The sequence below is a fragment of the Gorilla gorilla genome, chromosome 6 (assembly GCF_029281585.2).
Source record: "Gorilla gorilla gorilla isolate KB3781 chromosome 6, NHGRI_mGorGor1-v2.1_pri, whole genome shotgun sequence".
NCBI lineage: Eukaryota > Metazoa > Chordata > Mammalia > Primates > Hominidae > Gorilla > Gorilla gorilla.
This window is the reverse complement of record NC_073230.2, coordinates 98068660-98085294: the sequence shown is the minus strand read 5'-3', so window position 1 is coordinate 98085294 and position 16635 is coordinate 98068660. Positions and strand designations below refer to the sequence as shown.

Sequence of the window (16635 nt, the reverse complement as noted above, 5' to 3'; positions counted from 1 at the left end):
TGAGTAGACCAAATTAATCGCTTCAGATGAATATCCATATGTGTGGGTGCATCTCAAAGCAAGTTTGAAATTCTAGCTTCTATTGAATTTACTGGAAAAAAAAGTTTATTTTGGTATTTGTGATGATTTCTTCTTTTTATATGTTTTCGAATACCAGGAGACATCCCTGCTTATGTGATTTTTGTTACTTCAGTTTCTAAATGGAACAAGTAGTATGAAAAAGTACAGTCATGAAGAAGACTATTCTTAGTTCTCATTGATATTAGAATTTCTGTCTTGTTTTCACACGATACTGATAGCATAGCTGTCTACTGGAATTTGCCTTGGGCAGAGGTGCCAAAGATATTTTCTTCTGGACCCATGATTTGAGAAAACCATTTTTAACCTGTGGAAGTTCCTTATTTTCCACGAGTTAATGAACAAATCTTTACTGGACTCTTCAAGAGGAGATTCGAAGGGAAAAGTACTTTAGGGAGCTATAAGACAGTCCTTGCCCTGTGGAAGAGATAATCAGGTTGTTGACATTAAAGTATCACAAAAAGAATAATTACAGTCTAAGATATGCAAAATATTGGAGCAGACTAAATTCACTGAAGTGAATTCTTAATAAAGGATTGGTCTGGGATTTAATCAACAAGTGCATCTAGGCAAAGGCAATTTTGGAGACAAGTCATGGCTTGGTGGGAGGAAGGTTTTCAGGCTGAGGGCGGTGAGAAAGCATGTGTGAAGGACAGTGAAGCTGATGGACAGTGCGTAGAATGTCTGAGGGTCTCCTGTATCCAGAATGTTCACAGCTCATGGCCTTTGTATTTGGCCAAGTGCCCACATCTTTAAGAATATATGTAGCTAAGAAATGTAATTTTGAAAACCAATTTGTTTCTATTTAAGCATTGATTATTGACCTAATTAAATTCCCTTAATGTCATATACTAATTTAGTGTGACTGATTATTTTGCCATATTCTAGATACTTTTAAACAAAGAAGACATACATAAATGTAATTATTGCAGATTATTAATATATTACTATACTTATTAACAGTGTGGGTTTATGTAATCTTATTATTATTTCTCTATTTTTTTTATACCTTTCTAGGGTTATAGATCTACTTATTTAGATTTCTTCCAGGGAGTTCAGTAATAATATTTTTTGTGTCTTTTTGGGATTTTGTAATCTTTACAGGACCACAAGTAAAAGAATTCCTTCTCAGAACAGCCACGGTTACAGGATCTGAGTTATTGACTGTTGGGGTCCTGGATGCTTTTTTCAAGTCGGAGATTCACATCTGAGTCACGGGTTGGCAGTTAAGCTGAGTTTTCTTTTTAAGGGTTAAATTTCATATGTATTATTAAAATTTAACTTCCTTAAAAAAATGCTTTCCACACTGGTTCACATAGGTTTTCTTTTTAATCTTGTTTATCTCCACCAGATGTGTACTTTGTAATACGTTGCTTAGGCAACATCACCTGCCCTTTAGCCTGTTGCATTACATCCACCCACCTGGTCTGCTGTCATTGGAACACGCTGTGTTGCTTTTCTTTCTACACTCATGCTGCTTGGACCCTCCCCACAGGCCCTGATCATTCATTCCTGTCCTTGATACAGTTCCTTGGTACTTTTTTTCTAGCACTTCTTGGCTTACTCACAGTTCTGTATCTTAAAATCAACCATATTGTATTATATTCATACTTCTTTTATATTATAGCTGCCATTTGGCCTTTATAGTAACTTTTCTCTTTTGAAATCATAATGAACTCATGGTCTTTCAGCAACTCATCTTGTTCTATTTAACCATACTTTTATTTTTCCTTTTGATGCTCAAATAAATAATCACAGTTTGGTCGTTGGGAGCTCCTTTAGGCAGATTCCTTTGTCCTTCTAGCACAATCCCTGACATTTTTGAAAGGATGCCAGTTTTCTGGTAACAGCTGGATGTTTCCTGGCTCTTTCACACTTCCTGCACTGTGAACTGGAATCTATTACTTTCCAAAGATTTCTTCCTTTCCTTACTGGAGAACTGGAACATAGGCCAAAATCTGGGCACTAGGGGTGCACATGAAAGTTAGTAGTGGATAAAAGGGCTACTGTTTGGTGGTTGGAAGAGTCTGTGTTTTTGAGGTTTGGGTTCTCAGTGATTTTTTCCAATTTGACATTCCATACTTCTGTCTCTGAGTTTTTTTAATATATGAGGTTTTATCTTTTACTAAGACCTTTTACTGCACTGACCATAAGCATTTTGCTGTGGGCAGAAAGACAGATTCTATTTGGGGTGGGAAGCATTTATTCAGATTGCTGACAAGTTAATGTAAGCATTCAACTGAAGACTTGTACGCAGGGGAGTAGTGCCAGTGTATACTGTGTCCTCCAGAGCCCTCTTTCATTGCTAAGACCCAGGCTGCTCGCTTTTCTCTTCATGCACTCTGGATACTTAAATTTATTCTAAGAGCTCTCCTACCCTCCCCTTTTCTCCCCTCTTACTCCTCTTCTCCCTTCTCCCCTCTTACCCCTCTTCCCCCTTTTCCATTTTCTCTTTCCCTTCCCCCACCCTTTCCCCTTTCCCTTTTCCCTTTTTGAGATAGGGTCTCACTATGTTGCCCAGGCTGGAGTACATGGAGCATAGTGGCACAGACTCTGCAGCTCACTGCAGCTTTGCCCTCCCTGGCTCAAGAGATCTGTCCACCTCAGCCTCCTGAGTAGGTGGGACTACAGGTGTGCACCACCACACCCGCCTAATTTTTATATTTGTTTTGTAGAGACAGGGTTTTTCCACGTTGCCCAGGTTGGTCTCGAACTCCTGAGCTCAAATGATCCACCTGCCACAGCTTCCCAAATGCTGGGACTACAGGTGTGTATCACCATGCCCAGCTAAGTTGATTGTTTTCTACTTTTATTTTGTAGTTTGCTAGTAGTTAGCAAAAATTGTAAACGTGAAATGTTTAAGAATATTTATGGGAAATATTTTAAGTTGAGAACCTTGTTAAATTTTTTTTTCTCAAAAATGAGGGAAAGGCGGCCCTCTTCTGTCTTAATGATAGAATACTTTAGAGATGTTGGTTTTTCACAGGTGCATAGTTTCTACTGATTTTTATGATTATCAACTGTGCCATAGTCAGATCCATTAAATGAGAGACTACCTGACTCATGTATTGTAAGGCCGTTAAGGCGTGAAGATGGAGAGAAAGCTGTACTTGCAGTAGATTCTGTAACAGTTTCTCTTGCTTAAATTGTATGGGTTCAGAAAGCCGTCAGAATTTCTAATTGGAGTTCCTCTGTTTCCTGAAGCCAACAAATGACTTTTTTTGCTTTATTGTATTTTCTAGAACTTAAAATACAATATTAAATCAAAGTGTTTGTGAAAGTGGATGTCCTTGAATTTTTCCTGTTTTTAGGTGAAAAGCATGTAGTTTCTCAGCATTAAGTATGATGTTACATGTAATTTTTTGGTAGATGCTCTCTATCAGTTTGAGGAAGTTTTACTCTGTTTTTAGTTTGTTGAGAGTTTTTATTGTGAATGGATGCTGAATTTATCAAATGCTTTTTTCTGAGTCTATTGAGATGATCATATGATTTTTAAAAAACTGTGTATTAATTGCTTCATAACAAATTATCCCATAACTTAACATCTTAAAACTACATACATTTTTTAAAAATCTTAGTTCTTATGGGTCTCTTGCAGATGCTCCTTAGCTGGCTCAGGGTCTCTTATGAGAGTCCAGTCAAGCAGGAAGCTGGAACTGTGGTTGGCCCTGAAAACTTGACTCACAAGGTTGTTTGCAGGCCCTAGTCTTTCTGCACATGTGCCTCTCCACAGGGCTGCCTCATGGCATGGCAGCCGGCTTTCCCCAGGTCTGGTGATCTAAGAGGGGATACTCAAGGCAGAGAGAGCACCAAAATAGAAGAAACATTGTTCTTATAATGTTTTCTCAGAAGCGGTATCCTGTGATTTTTGCCGTATTATATTTATGGGATACAAGTCAACAAATGCAGCCCACACTCAAGAGCTGGGGATTACATAAGAGTGTGAATACTTAGAAGTGGGTGTTATTGGGAGCCATGTTAGAGACTGCCTACCACTGTATTTTAAAATGGTGAATTACAGATTTGTGAATGTTAAGCCAACCTTGCATTCGTGGGATTAGTGTGACATTGTCATGGTTTACTATCTTCTTTATATATTGTTGCATTCAATTTGTTCAAGATGTACCAGTAATTTTTTGCATCTGTGTTCATGAGAGAGATTGATGTGTAGTTTCCTTACAATGTTCTTGTGTGGCTTTGGTATTGGAATGACACTGGCCTTATAAAATGAATTGGGAAGTATATCCTCTTCATCAGTATTTTGAAAGGGTTTCTGTACAATTGATGTCATTACTTCCTTTAATGTTTGGTTTAACTTCACCTGTGGTGCCACCTGGCCCTGGCATTATCTTTGTGGTAATGTTTTTGACCACAAATTCAATTCCTGTCATAGACACAGGCCTATTCATGTTATCTATTTTTTTTTAACTGAGTGAGCTTTGATAGTTTTTGTCTTTCAAATAATTGGTTTCATCTAAGTTGTGGAATTTATTGGCACAATGTTGTTTATAATATTTGTAGAAAATCTGTAGTGATGTCACTGCTCCCATTCCTGATAGTAATATTGGCGATGTATATTTTCTACTTTTTTTTCCTCTTATCTGTCTGGCTAGATGTTCATCATTTTAAAAAAACTTCTCTGAAAACCAGCTTTTGGTTTTATTGATTTTTCTTTATTGTTTTCTGTTTTCTATTTTATTTATATCCATTTATTTATTATTTCAGTCTTCTCCTTATCTTGGTTTTTATTTGCTTTATTTATTTTTTTTTTTTTAGTATTTTAAGGTGGAAGCTGAGGTCATTGCTTTGAGACTTTTCTTCTTTTCTCTAGTCATTTAGTATTACAAATTTTCCTACAGCTAAAGTACTACTTTAGCTGAATCTCACCATTTTCGTATTTTGTGTTTTCATTTTTATTTAGACCAAGATGCTTTCTAATTGCCTTTCTCTATTAATTTAGTTATCAACTATTTTCTGTCATCCTTATCTTTTAGTTTCTGTTTTAAGTAATTTGATTTCAACGTGCCCTTACATTTTTTTTTCTTTCAAATTTTCTGTGTTTGCAGTTCATTGACTTCTCAGGCCCATGTATTTATAATTTAATTGCCTTAGTGATGTGGGTAGTTTCTTATTTACTGCCTTCACGTCCTTAAGAAGAGCACAAAAACCCTTAAAAAATATTGCATGCTGCAACGTACTTGTAATAAATTTTTACTTTTTGATCATGACTAGAGGACTCTGCCTTGAGTCTTTTAAAAATATCTTCAGCTGTTTTCTCACATGCTAAAAAGTACGATAATATTCTTCTCATTTGACTTAGTTAGAATTCAGCCTGTGCTTAGTAGTTGAGACATACTCATAGGGTTGATGTTTAATGATTAAAAACTTTTTGTTTCAAAAACTTGAAATGGCTTGTTTTAATTATACATGATTTTCTACTTTAGTGGTTTTTAAAACATTACATATGTTGGAATATTTATTATAAAATTCACACAAGAGTGTACCAAAAATCGCTAATCTTACCCGTTTAATTCCACATGTCTGGAGATATCTGATGTTAATAGTTTGGTGGTGTGTTTTCCAGTACACTTTTCACCATGCTCATACACTCACAAATATCTATATCTATGCATCTGTGTCTGTATTTATATCTGTATCTGTCTATATCTATCCATATACATAGCTGCATTTATACCCCCCATGGAATCATTCTATACATATTAGCTCTGTGTATCTGTTGGTTCTGTATTCACATACTCAACCAACCACGGATCCAAAGTGTGTATTCAAAAACTTCGTATTTTTACCTTAACAGTGTGGGCTTTTCATAAATATCTTCGGTTTTTCTGCTTTTGATAGCGTATAGGGATGTGGGAACTTTTTATAAGAAGAAAAACATTTTAAAAACAATTTTATTTAGAGTTATATTTTCTTTAGAGAGAACAATTAAATTAGTTAGCTTTACAGACAAGCCAGAGGCCATCAAATTATTTAATAAGGACGACAAAGTCTCCAGAGTATCAGGAGAATGACAGGCTTAGAACTAAAGTAAAAAGCAAGGAGCAAAAGTCACAGAGACTAAAATAAAATGAGAGGGTGGGGAAGGCTGGGTGAGAAGAGAATGGGTGAAGAAGGAAGAAGAAGGGAAGGAGGTGGAGGTCTGGTGGAGTAATGTAAACCAAATTTTGGAATGAATGCTATTTGGTGTTTTTCTTTTACAATGTTATTTTTTTTTATCCATTAGCTTTGAAATAAAGGAAACCCCCACCATTGTCCTCAGTTCTTTAGTATCTCTAACCATTAGCTCCATTCATTCCAATTTGTAGGTGAAATCAAGATGGGGACAGATTTTAAGCATACATATCCATGCATAAAACTTTAAAACAACATAATGCCCGTTCCTTCTCCAGCCTAGGTTAGCTGCTTACACGATGACCTATCAGTTAGTGTCCATCTGATTTGCCTATTTTTTGTTTTTTAAATTAAGGCTAGTTACCCAACCTCTTAATGATTCAGAAATAAACCACTTCCAGTCAGATGGTAAAACATGTGACAGAGTTCAAGAATCGTGTTAGGGTACTACTAGCAGCCTGGGCCTTAAGTTTCTCATTTTAGAGGTAGATTTTTTAGTGTAAGCTCTAGTGTGAGATCTAAGTGTAAACACAATGATTGTGAGGATTTTTTTGTACTGTAATTTATGCTGATGCAGCTTTTAGAATGTGGGCTTTTTGGGTATTTCCTGAAACTGAAATTGGCATGCTTTCTAGAGTTATATATTGGCATGTTTAGTGATATTAAAGTTGCAGTGAAGAGTTCTGAATTTAATTTCTTCTTTTCTCAGATATGTGTCACAAAGATGTCTACACGGAACTGCCAGGGAATGGACTCAGTGATCAAACCCCTGGACACAATTCCTGAGGATAAAAAAGTCAGAGTTCAGAGGACACAGAGCACTTTTGACCCATTTGAGAAACCAGCTAATCAAGTAAAGAGGGTGCATTCTGAGAACAATGCTTGCATTAACTTTAAGACCTCCTCCACTGGCAAAGAGTCACCTAAAGTTAGGCGGCACTCCAGCCCCAGCTCGGTAAGTGCAGTCTTTTTGTTTATCACTGGGTAAACAGAAGGAATAGCCCTCTTATGATAGCATGCGGTGCTGGAAGACAGCAGGAAACTTTATCAGTGCCTTATTATGCATTCTCTCCCAGGGTGGTTGAATGTTTTAGAAGAGAGAGAGCAAACTATATTAAGCACTAAGCAAGCAAATGAATGAAATGATTCAACTTATTTTTGGAAAAATCATTTTTCCCCCTTAATTGTTTCTAGTTAGAGGAATTTATAATTAAAAGTCTTTTGTATTTCAAACCCTTGGAGAGGTTATTGAACTTTACTGTGTAGGCAGTAAGGATAGTTTTGAAATTAGCAAATTCACAAGGAATTTCATTGCAGAATAAATATCAAAATTTGTTCACTTGCGTTAATCCAGTTTTTTTTGGGGGGTAGTCCACCAGTCTTTCTCATGTGACTCTGTAAAGTGACAAATTGAAGTTCTTTTCCAGGACAAAGCCCTGTACTGAATGGAAAATGCTGGAGTAGAAATCTGTGTAGGGTAGATTCAGTAGGACCAAAGGAAAGAAGAGAATGTCCAGAAAGAAGTGTTAGAGGGAAACAGACTTTAGATATAACTAGTGATTTACAAGTTAGAAAGGAACACACCAAGAGAGAATATTCTCTGTTATATTTCTATTCTCAAATACATTTTTTCCTACTTTTTGGCTTAAATTAATATACATTATTTACAATTGTATGATAATGTAAATTTTGGTCATAGGGAAACCACAAGTATGCTATGAATAAATTTCCTTCCTTGCACAACTTCTTGATTTTCTTAGTTGTCATTGTCTACTTTTCCTTCGTTCAAATTAACATAATTGTAAACACAATTTGAGGCCTGCAACTATATGACAAAACTGTAAAATACCTCCAAAACAAATCAGATAATCTATCAGTTTTTCTCCCCCACTGAGATTGCCCTGGCAGTTCTTCATAGTCCTAATTTAATATAGATTGGTTAATCTCTAATCCTATAGTCATAAGGCGTCCTTTTCTGAGAATTTTTTCCTCCTTTTTTAATGTTAAATACCCATTCTCTGGGTTACATGTCTTTCTTGTTCTTGGTTTATTTCATTGTTTTAAAGTACATCCTCGCAGTAGCTTCTTGAGAAAGGGTGATGGGGGGTTTGCCATATGACTATGATTTTATCTGTCGTTGATTACTTGATTAATAATCTGGCCGAGTATGTGATTCTAGTTTAGAAAATAATTTTTTCTTAGACTTTTGAATACCTTGTTTTATTGTTTTCTAGGTGCCTAGATTGTATTGAAATCCCTAGACTATTCTGGTTTCCCAATTCATCCTTTATCTGCTTTTTTGTTTGTGGAACTTTCTAGGACTTTCTTTTCATCCCTGGTGTCATCCTTTTTCTTGGTATCAATGGGTGTTTTCAATTTTTGAGTTAATTTCTTTCAGTTTCAAAAGTTTTCTTATATGTTTATTTAATTTTTTAAATCTTCTCTCTCTTTTACGATAACATTTTTATTAGTTGGATGTTGGCATTATTGGATTGATCTTCTAGTTACCTTATCTTTTCCCTATTATTTAAAATTTTTTTTTCCTACCTTCTGGGTTTTTTTAACTTTTAATTTTTAACCCTTCAATTGCATTTTTAATTATACTAATATTTATTTCCATGAACTCTTTCTTATTCTTTGAATGCTCTTTTAAAAAGTATCCTGTTCTATTTCAGTGAATAACATATCACTTCATATGTTTCTGAGGATACAAAATGTAGCTTGGGGAATTTTTTTTTCCTTTTACATATTCTCTGAATTATTTCTGGATTTCCTTTGAGTTTCTTGTTTCTGTTCATTTGTTTTGGTCTCTGCCTTACCTGTTGAGATTTTTGGTGGGTCTATGTCATGCCTCTTGGAGAGAAACTGTTGGCTGTCAGTTTATGTTATGAGTAATGTACTCGGAAGTTGATTGGAAGCTCTGTGCCTGGGTGGCTTGTCAGTTGGTTGGCTTCAGCATAGGGACTCTTGGTGAAGACCTAGTCGTTTTATTTAAGTACTCTCAAATGTCGCTGTCTCTTGATCTTGTTTTTGTTACTGGGTGTTTCTCACAAAATGGACTTACCCAATTAATTTTTTTTAGGACATATAAACCTAGCTGTCACTATTCTGAGATGATCAAGAAGGGACTGAGGACCCTTCAGTTCTCTATGCCAACTTTCTCATGATTTTTTTTTTTTTCATTCAGTATGACTCTTCAATCTGATATCCACTCTGCCTGGTATCCAAGCCCCAGTTGAATTCTCTGATTCAACCTCTTCAGAGAATAAATCTCTGGCGGGACTAGGAAGGGATAGGGGGCTGGCCGAGGGAGACTGGGGCAAAGACCTCCACCTTAAATTCACTCCAACTAATCATATCATTTGTAGCCCCAACTTGAACTTCAGCTTCCAGTTTGTGAGTATTTTTGGGATTCTGAAGTATGAATTGACTTATTTCTTACTGGCTTATGCCTTGGATCATGTAGGTATCAAGGTTTTTTTTTTTTTTTTTCTTTTTTTTTTTGCCACTCATCCTAGGCAACGTGACTTCTCAACCATTTGTGTCCTGTCTTTACATTTTTATTTCTATCTCGTCTCTAGTGTTCTCTTTACTCATTTTGATTGCCCTTATGGGTTTTAATTTTACTATTGTTTTAGTATGAATTGGTAAGGGGGAGAGATAAATACATGTGTTCAAGCCATCAAGTTTTACTGGAAATTTTCACTGTTTCTCTATTGTATTTTTAAATTTCTTTAGATCGTCTTGGGATTACCCTTTCCTGGTTCACCCTGGGATGACTTTTTTTAATATATATTAGGTCATTTATATTACTTTGTGTGGGAACTGCTTTGCTTTCTTTTTATTTTAGGAATTTTTGCTTCAATTCAATGTGCCCTGGAAAAATGTCTTTTCTCTTACCTTATCAAAGTGGAAATGGCTTCGTTTTCTCTTTCAGCAGGATGCTATAATATCCTGTTTTTTTCTGAGTCCTTTCTGTTTGCTGCCCTTTTAAAAAATATATTTTTTCTTTTTTTAAAATTATACTTTAAGTCCTGGGGTACATGTGCAGAACATGCAGGTTTATTACGTAGGTATACACTTGCCATGGTGGATTGCTGCACTCGTCAACCTGTCATTTACATTAGATATTTCTCCTAATGCTATCCCTCCCCTAGCCCTGGTGTATGATGTTCCCCTCCCTGTGTCCATGTGTTCTCATTGTTTAACTCCCACTTATGAGTGAGAACATGTGGTGTTTGGTTTTCTGCTCTTCTGTTAGTTTTCTGAGAATGATGGTTTCCAGCTTCATCCATGTCCGTGCAAAGGACATGAACTCATCCTTTTTTATGGCTGCATAGTATTCCATGGTGTATATGTGCCACATTTTCTTAATTCAGTCTATCTTTGATGGGCATTTGGGTTGGTTTCAAGTCTTTGCTATTGTGAACTGTGCTGCAGTAAACATACGTGTGCATGTGTCTTTATAGCAGAATGATTTACAATCCTTTGGGTATATACCCAGTAATGGGATTGCTGGGTCAAATGGTGTTTCTAGTTCTAGATCCTTGAGGAATCGCCACACTGTCTTCCACGATGATTGAACTAATGTACACTCCCACCAATAGTGTAAAAGCATTCCTATTTCTTCACAGCCTTTCCAGCATCTGTTGTTTCCTGATGTTTTAATGATCATCATTCTAACTGGCGTGAGATGGTATCTCATTGTGGTTTTGATTTGCATTTCTCTACTGACCAGTGATGATGAGCTTTTTTTCATATGTTTGTTGGCTGCATAAATGTCTTCTTTTGAGAATTGTCTTCATATTCTTTGCCTACTTTTTGATGTTGTTTTCTTTTTTCTCTTGTAAATTTGTTTAAGTTCTTTGTAGATTCTGGATATTAGCCCTTTGTCAGATGGATAGATTATAAAAATTTTCTCCCATTCTGGAGTTTGCCTGTTCACTCTGATGATAGTTTCTTTTGCTGTGCAGGAGCTCTTTAGTTTAATTAGATCCCATTTGTCAATTTTGGCTTTTGTTGCCATTGCTTTTGGTGTTTTAGTCATGAAGTCTTTGCCCATGCCTATGTCCTGAATGGTATTGCCTATGTTTTCTTCTAGGGTTTTTATGGTTTTAGGTCTTACATTTAAGTTTATAACCCATCTTGAGTTAATTTTGTATAAGGTGTAAGCAAGGGATCCAGTTTTTGCTTTCTACATATGGCTAGCCAGTTTTCCCAACACTATTTATTAAATAGGGAACCCTTTTCCTATTGCTTTGTTTTTGTCAGGTTTGTCAGAGATCAGATGGTTGTAGATGCGTGGTGTTATTTCTCAGGTCTCTGTTCTGTTCATTGGTCTATATATCTGTTTTTGTACCAGTACCATGCTGTTTTTGTTACTGTAGCCTTGTAGTATAGTTAGAAGTCAGGTAGTGTGATGCCTCCAGCTTTGTTCTTTTTGTTTAGGATTGTCTTGGCTATGCAGGCTCCATATGAAATTTAAAGTAGTTTTTTCCAGTTCTGTGAAGAAAGTCAATGGTAGCTTGATGGGGATAGCATTGAATCTATAAATTACTTTAGGCGGTATGGCCATTTTCATGATATTGATTCTTCATATCCATGACCATGGAATGTTTTTCCATTTGTTTTTGTCCTCTTATTTCTTTCAGCAGTGGTTTGTAGTTCTCCTTGAAGAGGTCCTTCATATCCCTTGTAAGTTGGATTCCTAGGTATTTTATTCTCTTTGTAGCAATTGTGAATGGGAGTTCGCTCATGATTTGGCTGTCTGTTTGTCTGTTATTGGTGTATAGGAATGCTTGTGATTTTTGCACACTAATTTTTTATCCTGAGGCTTTGTTGAAGTTGCTTATCAGCTTAAGGAGATTTTGGGCTGAGATGATGGGGTTTTCTAAATATACAATCATGTCTCTGCAAACAGAGACAATCTGACTTCCTGTTTTCCTAATTGAATACACTTTATTTCTTTCTCTTGCCTGATTGCCCTGGCCAGAACTTCCAATACTATGTTGAATAGGAGGGGTGAGAGAGGGCATCCTTGTCTTGTGCCGGTTTTCAAAGGGAATGCTTCCAGTTTTTGCTTATTCAGTATGATACTGGTTGTGGGTTTGTCGTAAATAGCTCTTATTATTTTGAGAAACAGCCCATCAATACCTAGTTTCTTGAGAGTTTTTAGCATGAGGGGCTGTTGAATTTTGTCAAAGGCCCTTTCTGCATCTTTTGAGATAATCATGTGGTTTTTGTCCTTGGTTGTGTTTATGTGATGGATTACATTTATTGATTGGCTTATGTTCAACCAACCTTGCATTCCAGGGATGAAGCCAACTTGATCATGGTGGATAAGCTTTTTGATGGGCTGCTGGATTTGGTTTGCCAGTATTTTATTGAGAATTTTCTCATCCATGTTCATCAGGGATATTGGCTTGAAATTTTCTTTTTTTGTTGTGTCTCTGCCAGGCTTTGCTATCAGGATGATGCTGGCCTCATAAAATGAGTTAGGGAGGATTCCCTTTTTCTGTTGTTTGGAATCATTTCAGAAGGAATGGTACCAGCTCCCCTTTGTACCTCTGGTAGAATTCCGCTGTAAATCCTTCTGGTCCTGGACTTTTTTTGGTTGGTAGGCTATTAATTACTGCCTCAATTTCAGAACTTGTTACTGGTCTATTCAGGGATTCTACTTCTTCCTGGTTTAGTTTTAGGAGGGTGTATGTGTCCAGGAATTTATCCATTTCTTCTAGATTTTTTAGTTTATTTGCATAGAGGTATTTATAGTATTCTCTGATAGTAGTTTGTATTTCTGTGGGATTGGTGTTGATATCCCCTTAATCATTTTTTACTGTGTCTATTTGATTCTTCTCTCTTTTCTTCTTTATTAATCTGGCTAGAGGTCTATCTATTTTGTTGATCTTTCAAAACACCAGCTCCTGTATTCAGTGATGGTTTGAAGAGTTTTTCCTGTCTCTATCTCCTTCAGTTCTGCTCTCATCTTAGTTATTTCTTGTCTTCTGCTAGCTTTTGAATGTGTTTGCTCTTGCTTCTCTAGTTCTTTTAATTGTGATGTTAGGGTGTCAATTTTAGATCTTTCCTGCTTTCTCTTGTGGGCATTTAGTGCTATAAATTTCCCTCTACACACTGCTTTAAATGTGTCCCGGAGATTCTGGTATGTTGTGTCTTTGTTCTCGTTGGTTTCAAAGAACATCTTTATTTCTGCCTTAATTTCGTTATTTACCCAGTAGTCATCGAGGAGCAGGTTGTTCCGTTTCCATGTACTTATGTGGTTTTGAGTGAGTTTCTTAATCCTGAGTTCTAATTTGATTGCACTGTGGTCTGAGAGACTATTATGATTTCCATTCTTTTGCATTTGCTGAGGAGTGTTTTACTTCCAGTTATGTGGTCAATTTTAGTGTATGTGTGATGTGGTGCTGAGAGGAATGTATATTCTGTTGATTTGGGGTGGAGAGTTCTGTAGATATCATTTAGGTCTGTTTGGTCCAGAGCTGAGTTCAAGTCCTGGATATTTTTGTTAATTTTCTGTCTAATTGATCTGTCTGATATTAAAGTTTCCTACTATTGTTTGGGAGTCTAAGTCTCTTTGTAGGTCTCTAAGAACTTGCTTTATGAATCAGGGTGCTCCTGTATTGGGTGCATATATATTTAGGATAGTTAACTCTTCTTGTTGCATTGATCCCTTTACCATTAGTAATGTCCTTCTTTGTTTCTTTTTAACTTTGTTGGTTTAAAGCCTGTTTTATCGAGTGCAACCCTTGCTTTTGTTGCTTTCCGTTTGGTTGGTAAATATTCCTCCATCCCTTTATTTTGAGTGTATGTGTGTCTTTGCACATGAGATGGGTCTCCTTAATACAGCACACTGATGGGTCTTGACTTTATCCAATTTGCCAGTCTGTGTCTTTTAATTGGGGCATTTGACCTATTTACATTTAAGGTTAATATTGTTAGGTGTGAATTCGATCCTGTTATTATGATGCTAGCTGGTTATTTTGCCCGTTAGTTGATGCAGTTTCTTCATAGCGTTGATGGTCTTTACAATTTGGTATGTTTTTACAGTGGCTGGTACCGGTTGTTCCTTTCCATGTTTAGTGCTTCCTTCAGGAGCTCTTGTAAGGCAGGCCTGGTGGTGACAGTGTCTCTCAGCATTTGCTTGTCTCTAAAGGATTTTATTTCTCCTTCCCTTATGAAGCTTAGTTTAGCTGGATATGAAATTCTGGGTTGAAAATACTTTCCTTTGAGAATGTTGAATATTGGCCTCCACTCTCTTCTGGCTTGTAGGGTTTCTGCTGAGAGATCTGCTTTTAGTCTGATGGGCTTCTCTTTGTGGGTAACCTGAGTCTTCTCTCTGGCTGCCCTTAGCATTTTTTCCTTCATTTCAGCCTTGGCGAATCTGATGATTATGTGCCTTGGGGTTGCTCTTCTTGAGGAGTATCTTTGTGGTCTCTGTATTTCTTGAATTTGAATGTTGTACTGCCTTGCTAGGTTGAGGAAGTTCTCCTGGATGATATCCTGAAGAGTGTTTTCCAACTTGGTTCCATTCTCCCCGTCACTTTCAGGTACATCAGTCAAATGTAGATTTTGTCTTTTCTCACAGTCCCGTATTTCTTGGAGGCTTTATTTGCTTCTTTTCACTCTTTTTTCTCTAATCTTATCTTCTTGTTTTATTTCATTGAGTTGATCTTCAATCTCTGATGTCCTTTCTTCCCCTTGATCGATTCAGCTATTGATACTTGTGTATGGTTCACAAAGTTCTTGTGCTATGTTTGTCACCTCCATTAGGTCATTTATATTCTTCTCTAAACTGGTTATTCTAGTTAGCAGTTCGTCTAACCTTTTTTCAAAGTTCTTAGCTTCATTGCATTGGGTTAGAACACGCTCCTTTAGCTCAGAGGAGTTTGTTATTACCCACTTCCTGAAGCCTACTTCTGTCAATTCGTCAAACTCATTCTCCGTCTGGTTTTGTTCTCCTGCTGGCGAGGAGTTGTGATCCTTTGGGGGAGAAGAGGTGTTCTGGTTTTTGTAATTTTCAGCCTTTTTGCGCTGGTTTCTCCCCATCTTCATGGATTTACCTACCTTTGGTCTTTGATGTTGGTGACCTTTGGATGGGGTCTCTGAGTGGACATCCTTTTTGTTGATGTTGATGCTATTCCTTTCTGTTTGTTAGTTTTCTTTCTAACAGGCGCTTTTGCTGCAGGTCTGCTGGAGTTTGCTGGAGGTCCAATCTAGACCCTGTTTGCCTGGGTATCACTAGCGGAGGCTGCACAACAGCAAAGATTGCTGCCTGTTCCTTCGTTTGGAAGCTTCATCCCAGAGGGTCACCCACCAGATGCCAGCCAGAATTATCCTGTATGAGTGTCCGTCGGTCCCCACTGAGAGGTGTCTCCCAGTCAGGATACATGGGGTTCAGGGACCCACTTGAGGAGGCAGTCTGTCCCTTATCAGGGCTTGAACACTGTGCTGGGAGATCCACTGCTCTCTTTAGAGCTGTCAGGCAGGGATGTTTAAGTTCTGCTGAAGCTGCGCCCACAGCCGCCCCTTTCCCCCGTTGCTCTGTCCCAGGGAGATGGGGGTTTTATCTCTAAGTCCCTGACTTGGGGCTGCTGCCTTTCTTTCAGAAATGCCCTGCCCAGAGAGGAGGAATCTAGAGAAGGAGTCTGGCCACCAGCAGCCTTTGGCCTGGCCTTGCTGAGCTACAGTGGGCTCTGCCCATTTCAACCTTCCCGACGGCTTTGTTTACACTGCGAGGGTAAAACCACCTACTCAAGCCTCAGCAAAGGCGATTTTCCCACCCCCACCTAGCTTAAGCGTCCCAGGTCGACTTCACACTGCTATGCTGGCAGCGAGAATTTCAAGTCAGTGGATCTTAGCTTGCTGGGCACCGTGGAGGTGGGACCTGCCGAGCCAGACCACTTGGCTCCCTGGCTTCAGCCCCCTTTCCAGGGGAGTGAACGGTTCTGTCTCCCTGGCATTCCAGGTGCCAATGGGGTATGAAAAATAAACTGCTGCAGCTAGCTCGGTGTCTGCCCAAACGTCTGCCCAGTTTTGTGCTTGAAACCCAGGCCCTGGTGGCCTAGGCACCGGCTGGAATCTCCTGGTCTTCCGGTTGCAAACACTGTGGTAAAAGCACAGTATCTGGGCCAGAGTGCACTGTTCCTCCCGGTACAGTCTCTCATGGCTTCCCTTGGCTGGGGGAGGGAAATCCCTTGACCCCTTGCGCTTCCTGGGCAAGGCGATGCCCTACCCAGCTTTAGCCTTCCGTGGGCTGCACCAACTGTCCAACCAGTCCCAGTGAGATGAACCGGGTACCTCAGTTGGAAATGTAGAAATCACCTGCCTTCCGTGTTGATCTTGCTGGGAGCTGCAGATGGGAGCTGTTCCTATTTGGCCATCTTGCCAGCAAATCCTGTCTGCTGCCTT

General features: G+C 38.1%; 1 protein-coding gene across 7 annotated transcripts in view; it reads left to right on the top strand.

The window, feature by feature from the left end:
* Positions 1–16635, top strand: part of CDK14 (cyclin dependent kinase 14) — a 635487-nt gene that overhangs the window by 149033 nt on the left and 469819 nt on the right. For 5 of the 7 annotated variants that reach the window (XM_063708268.1, XM_019031337.4, XM_063708269.1 and 2 more), the window contains one exon: positions 6920–7165. In XM_063708268.1, coding sequence (XP_063564338.1) covers positions 6935–7165 — 231 coding nt within the window. In that variant the 5' untranslated portion in view covers positions 6920–6934. Of the gene's footprint in view, positions 1–1182; positions 1297–6651; positions 6696–6919; positions 7166–16635 lie in introns of those variants that run through there. The other 2 variants (XM_019031338.3, XM_063708267.1) reach the window with 2 other exon arrangements.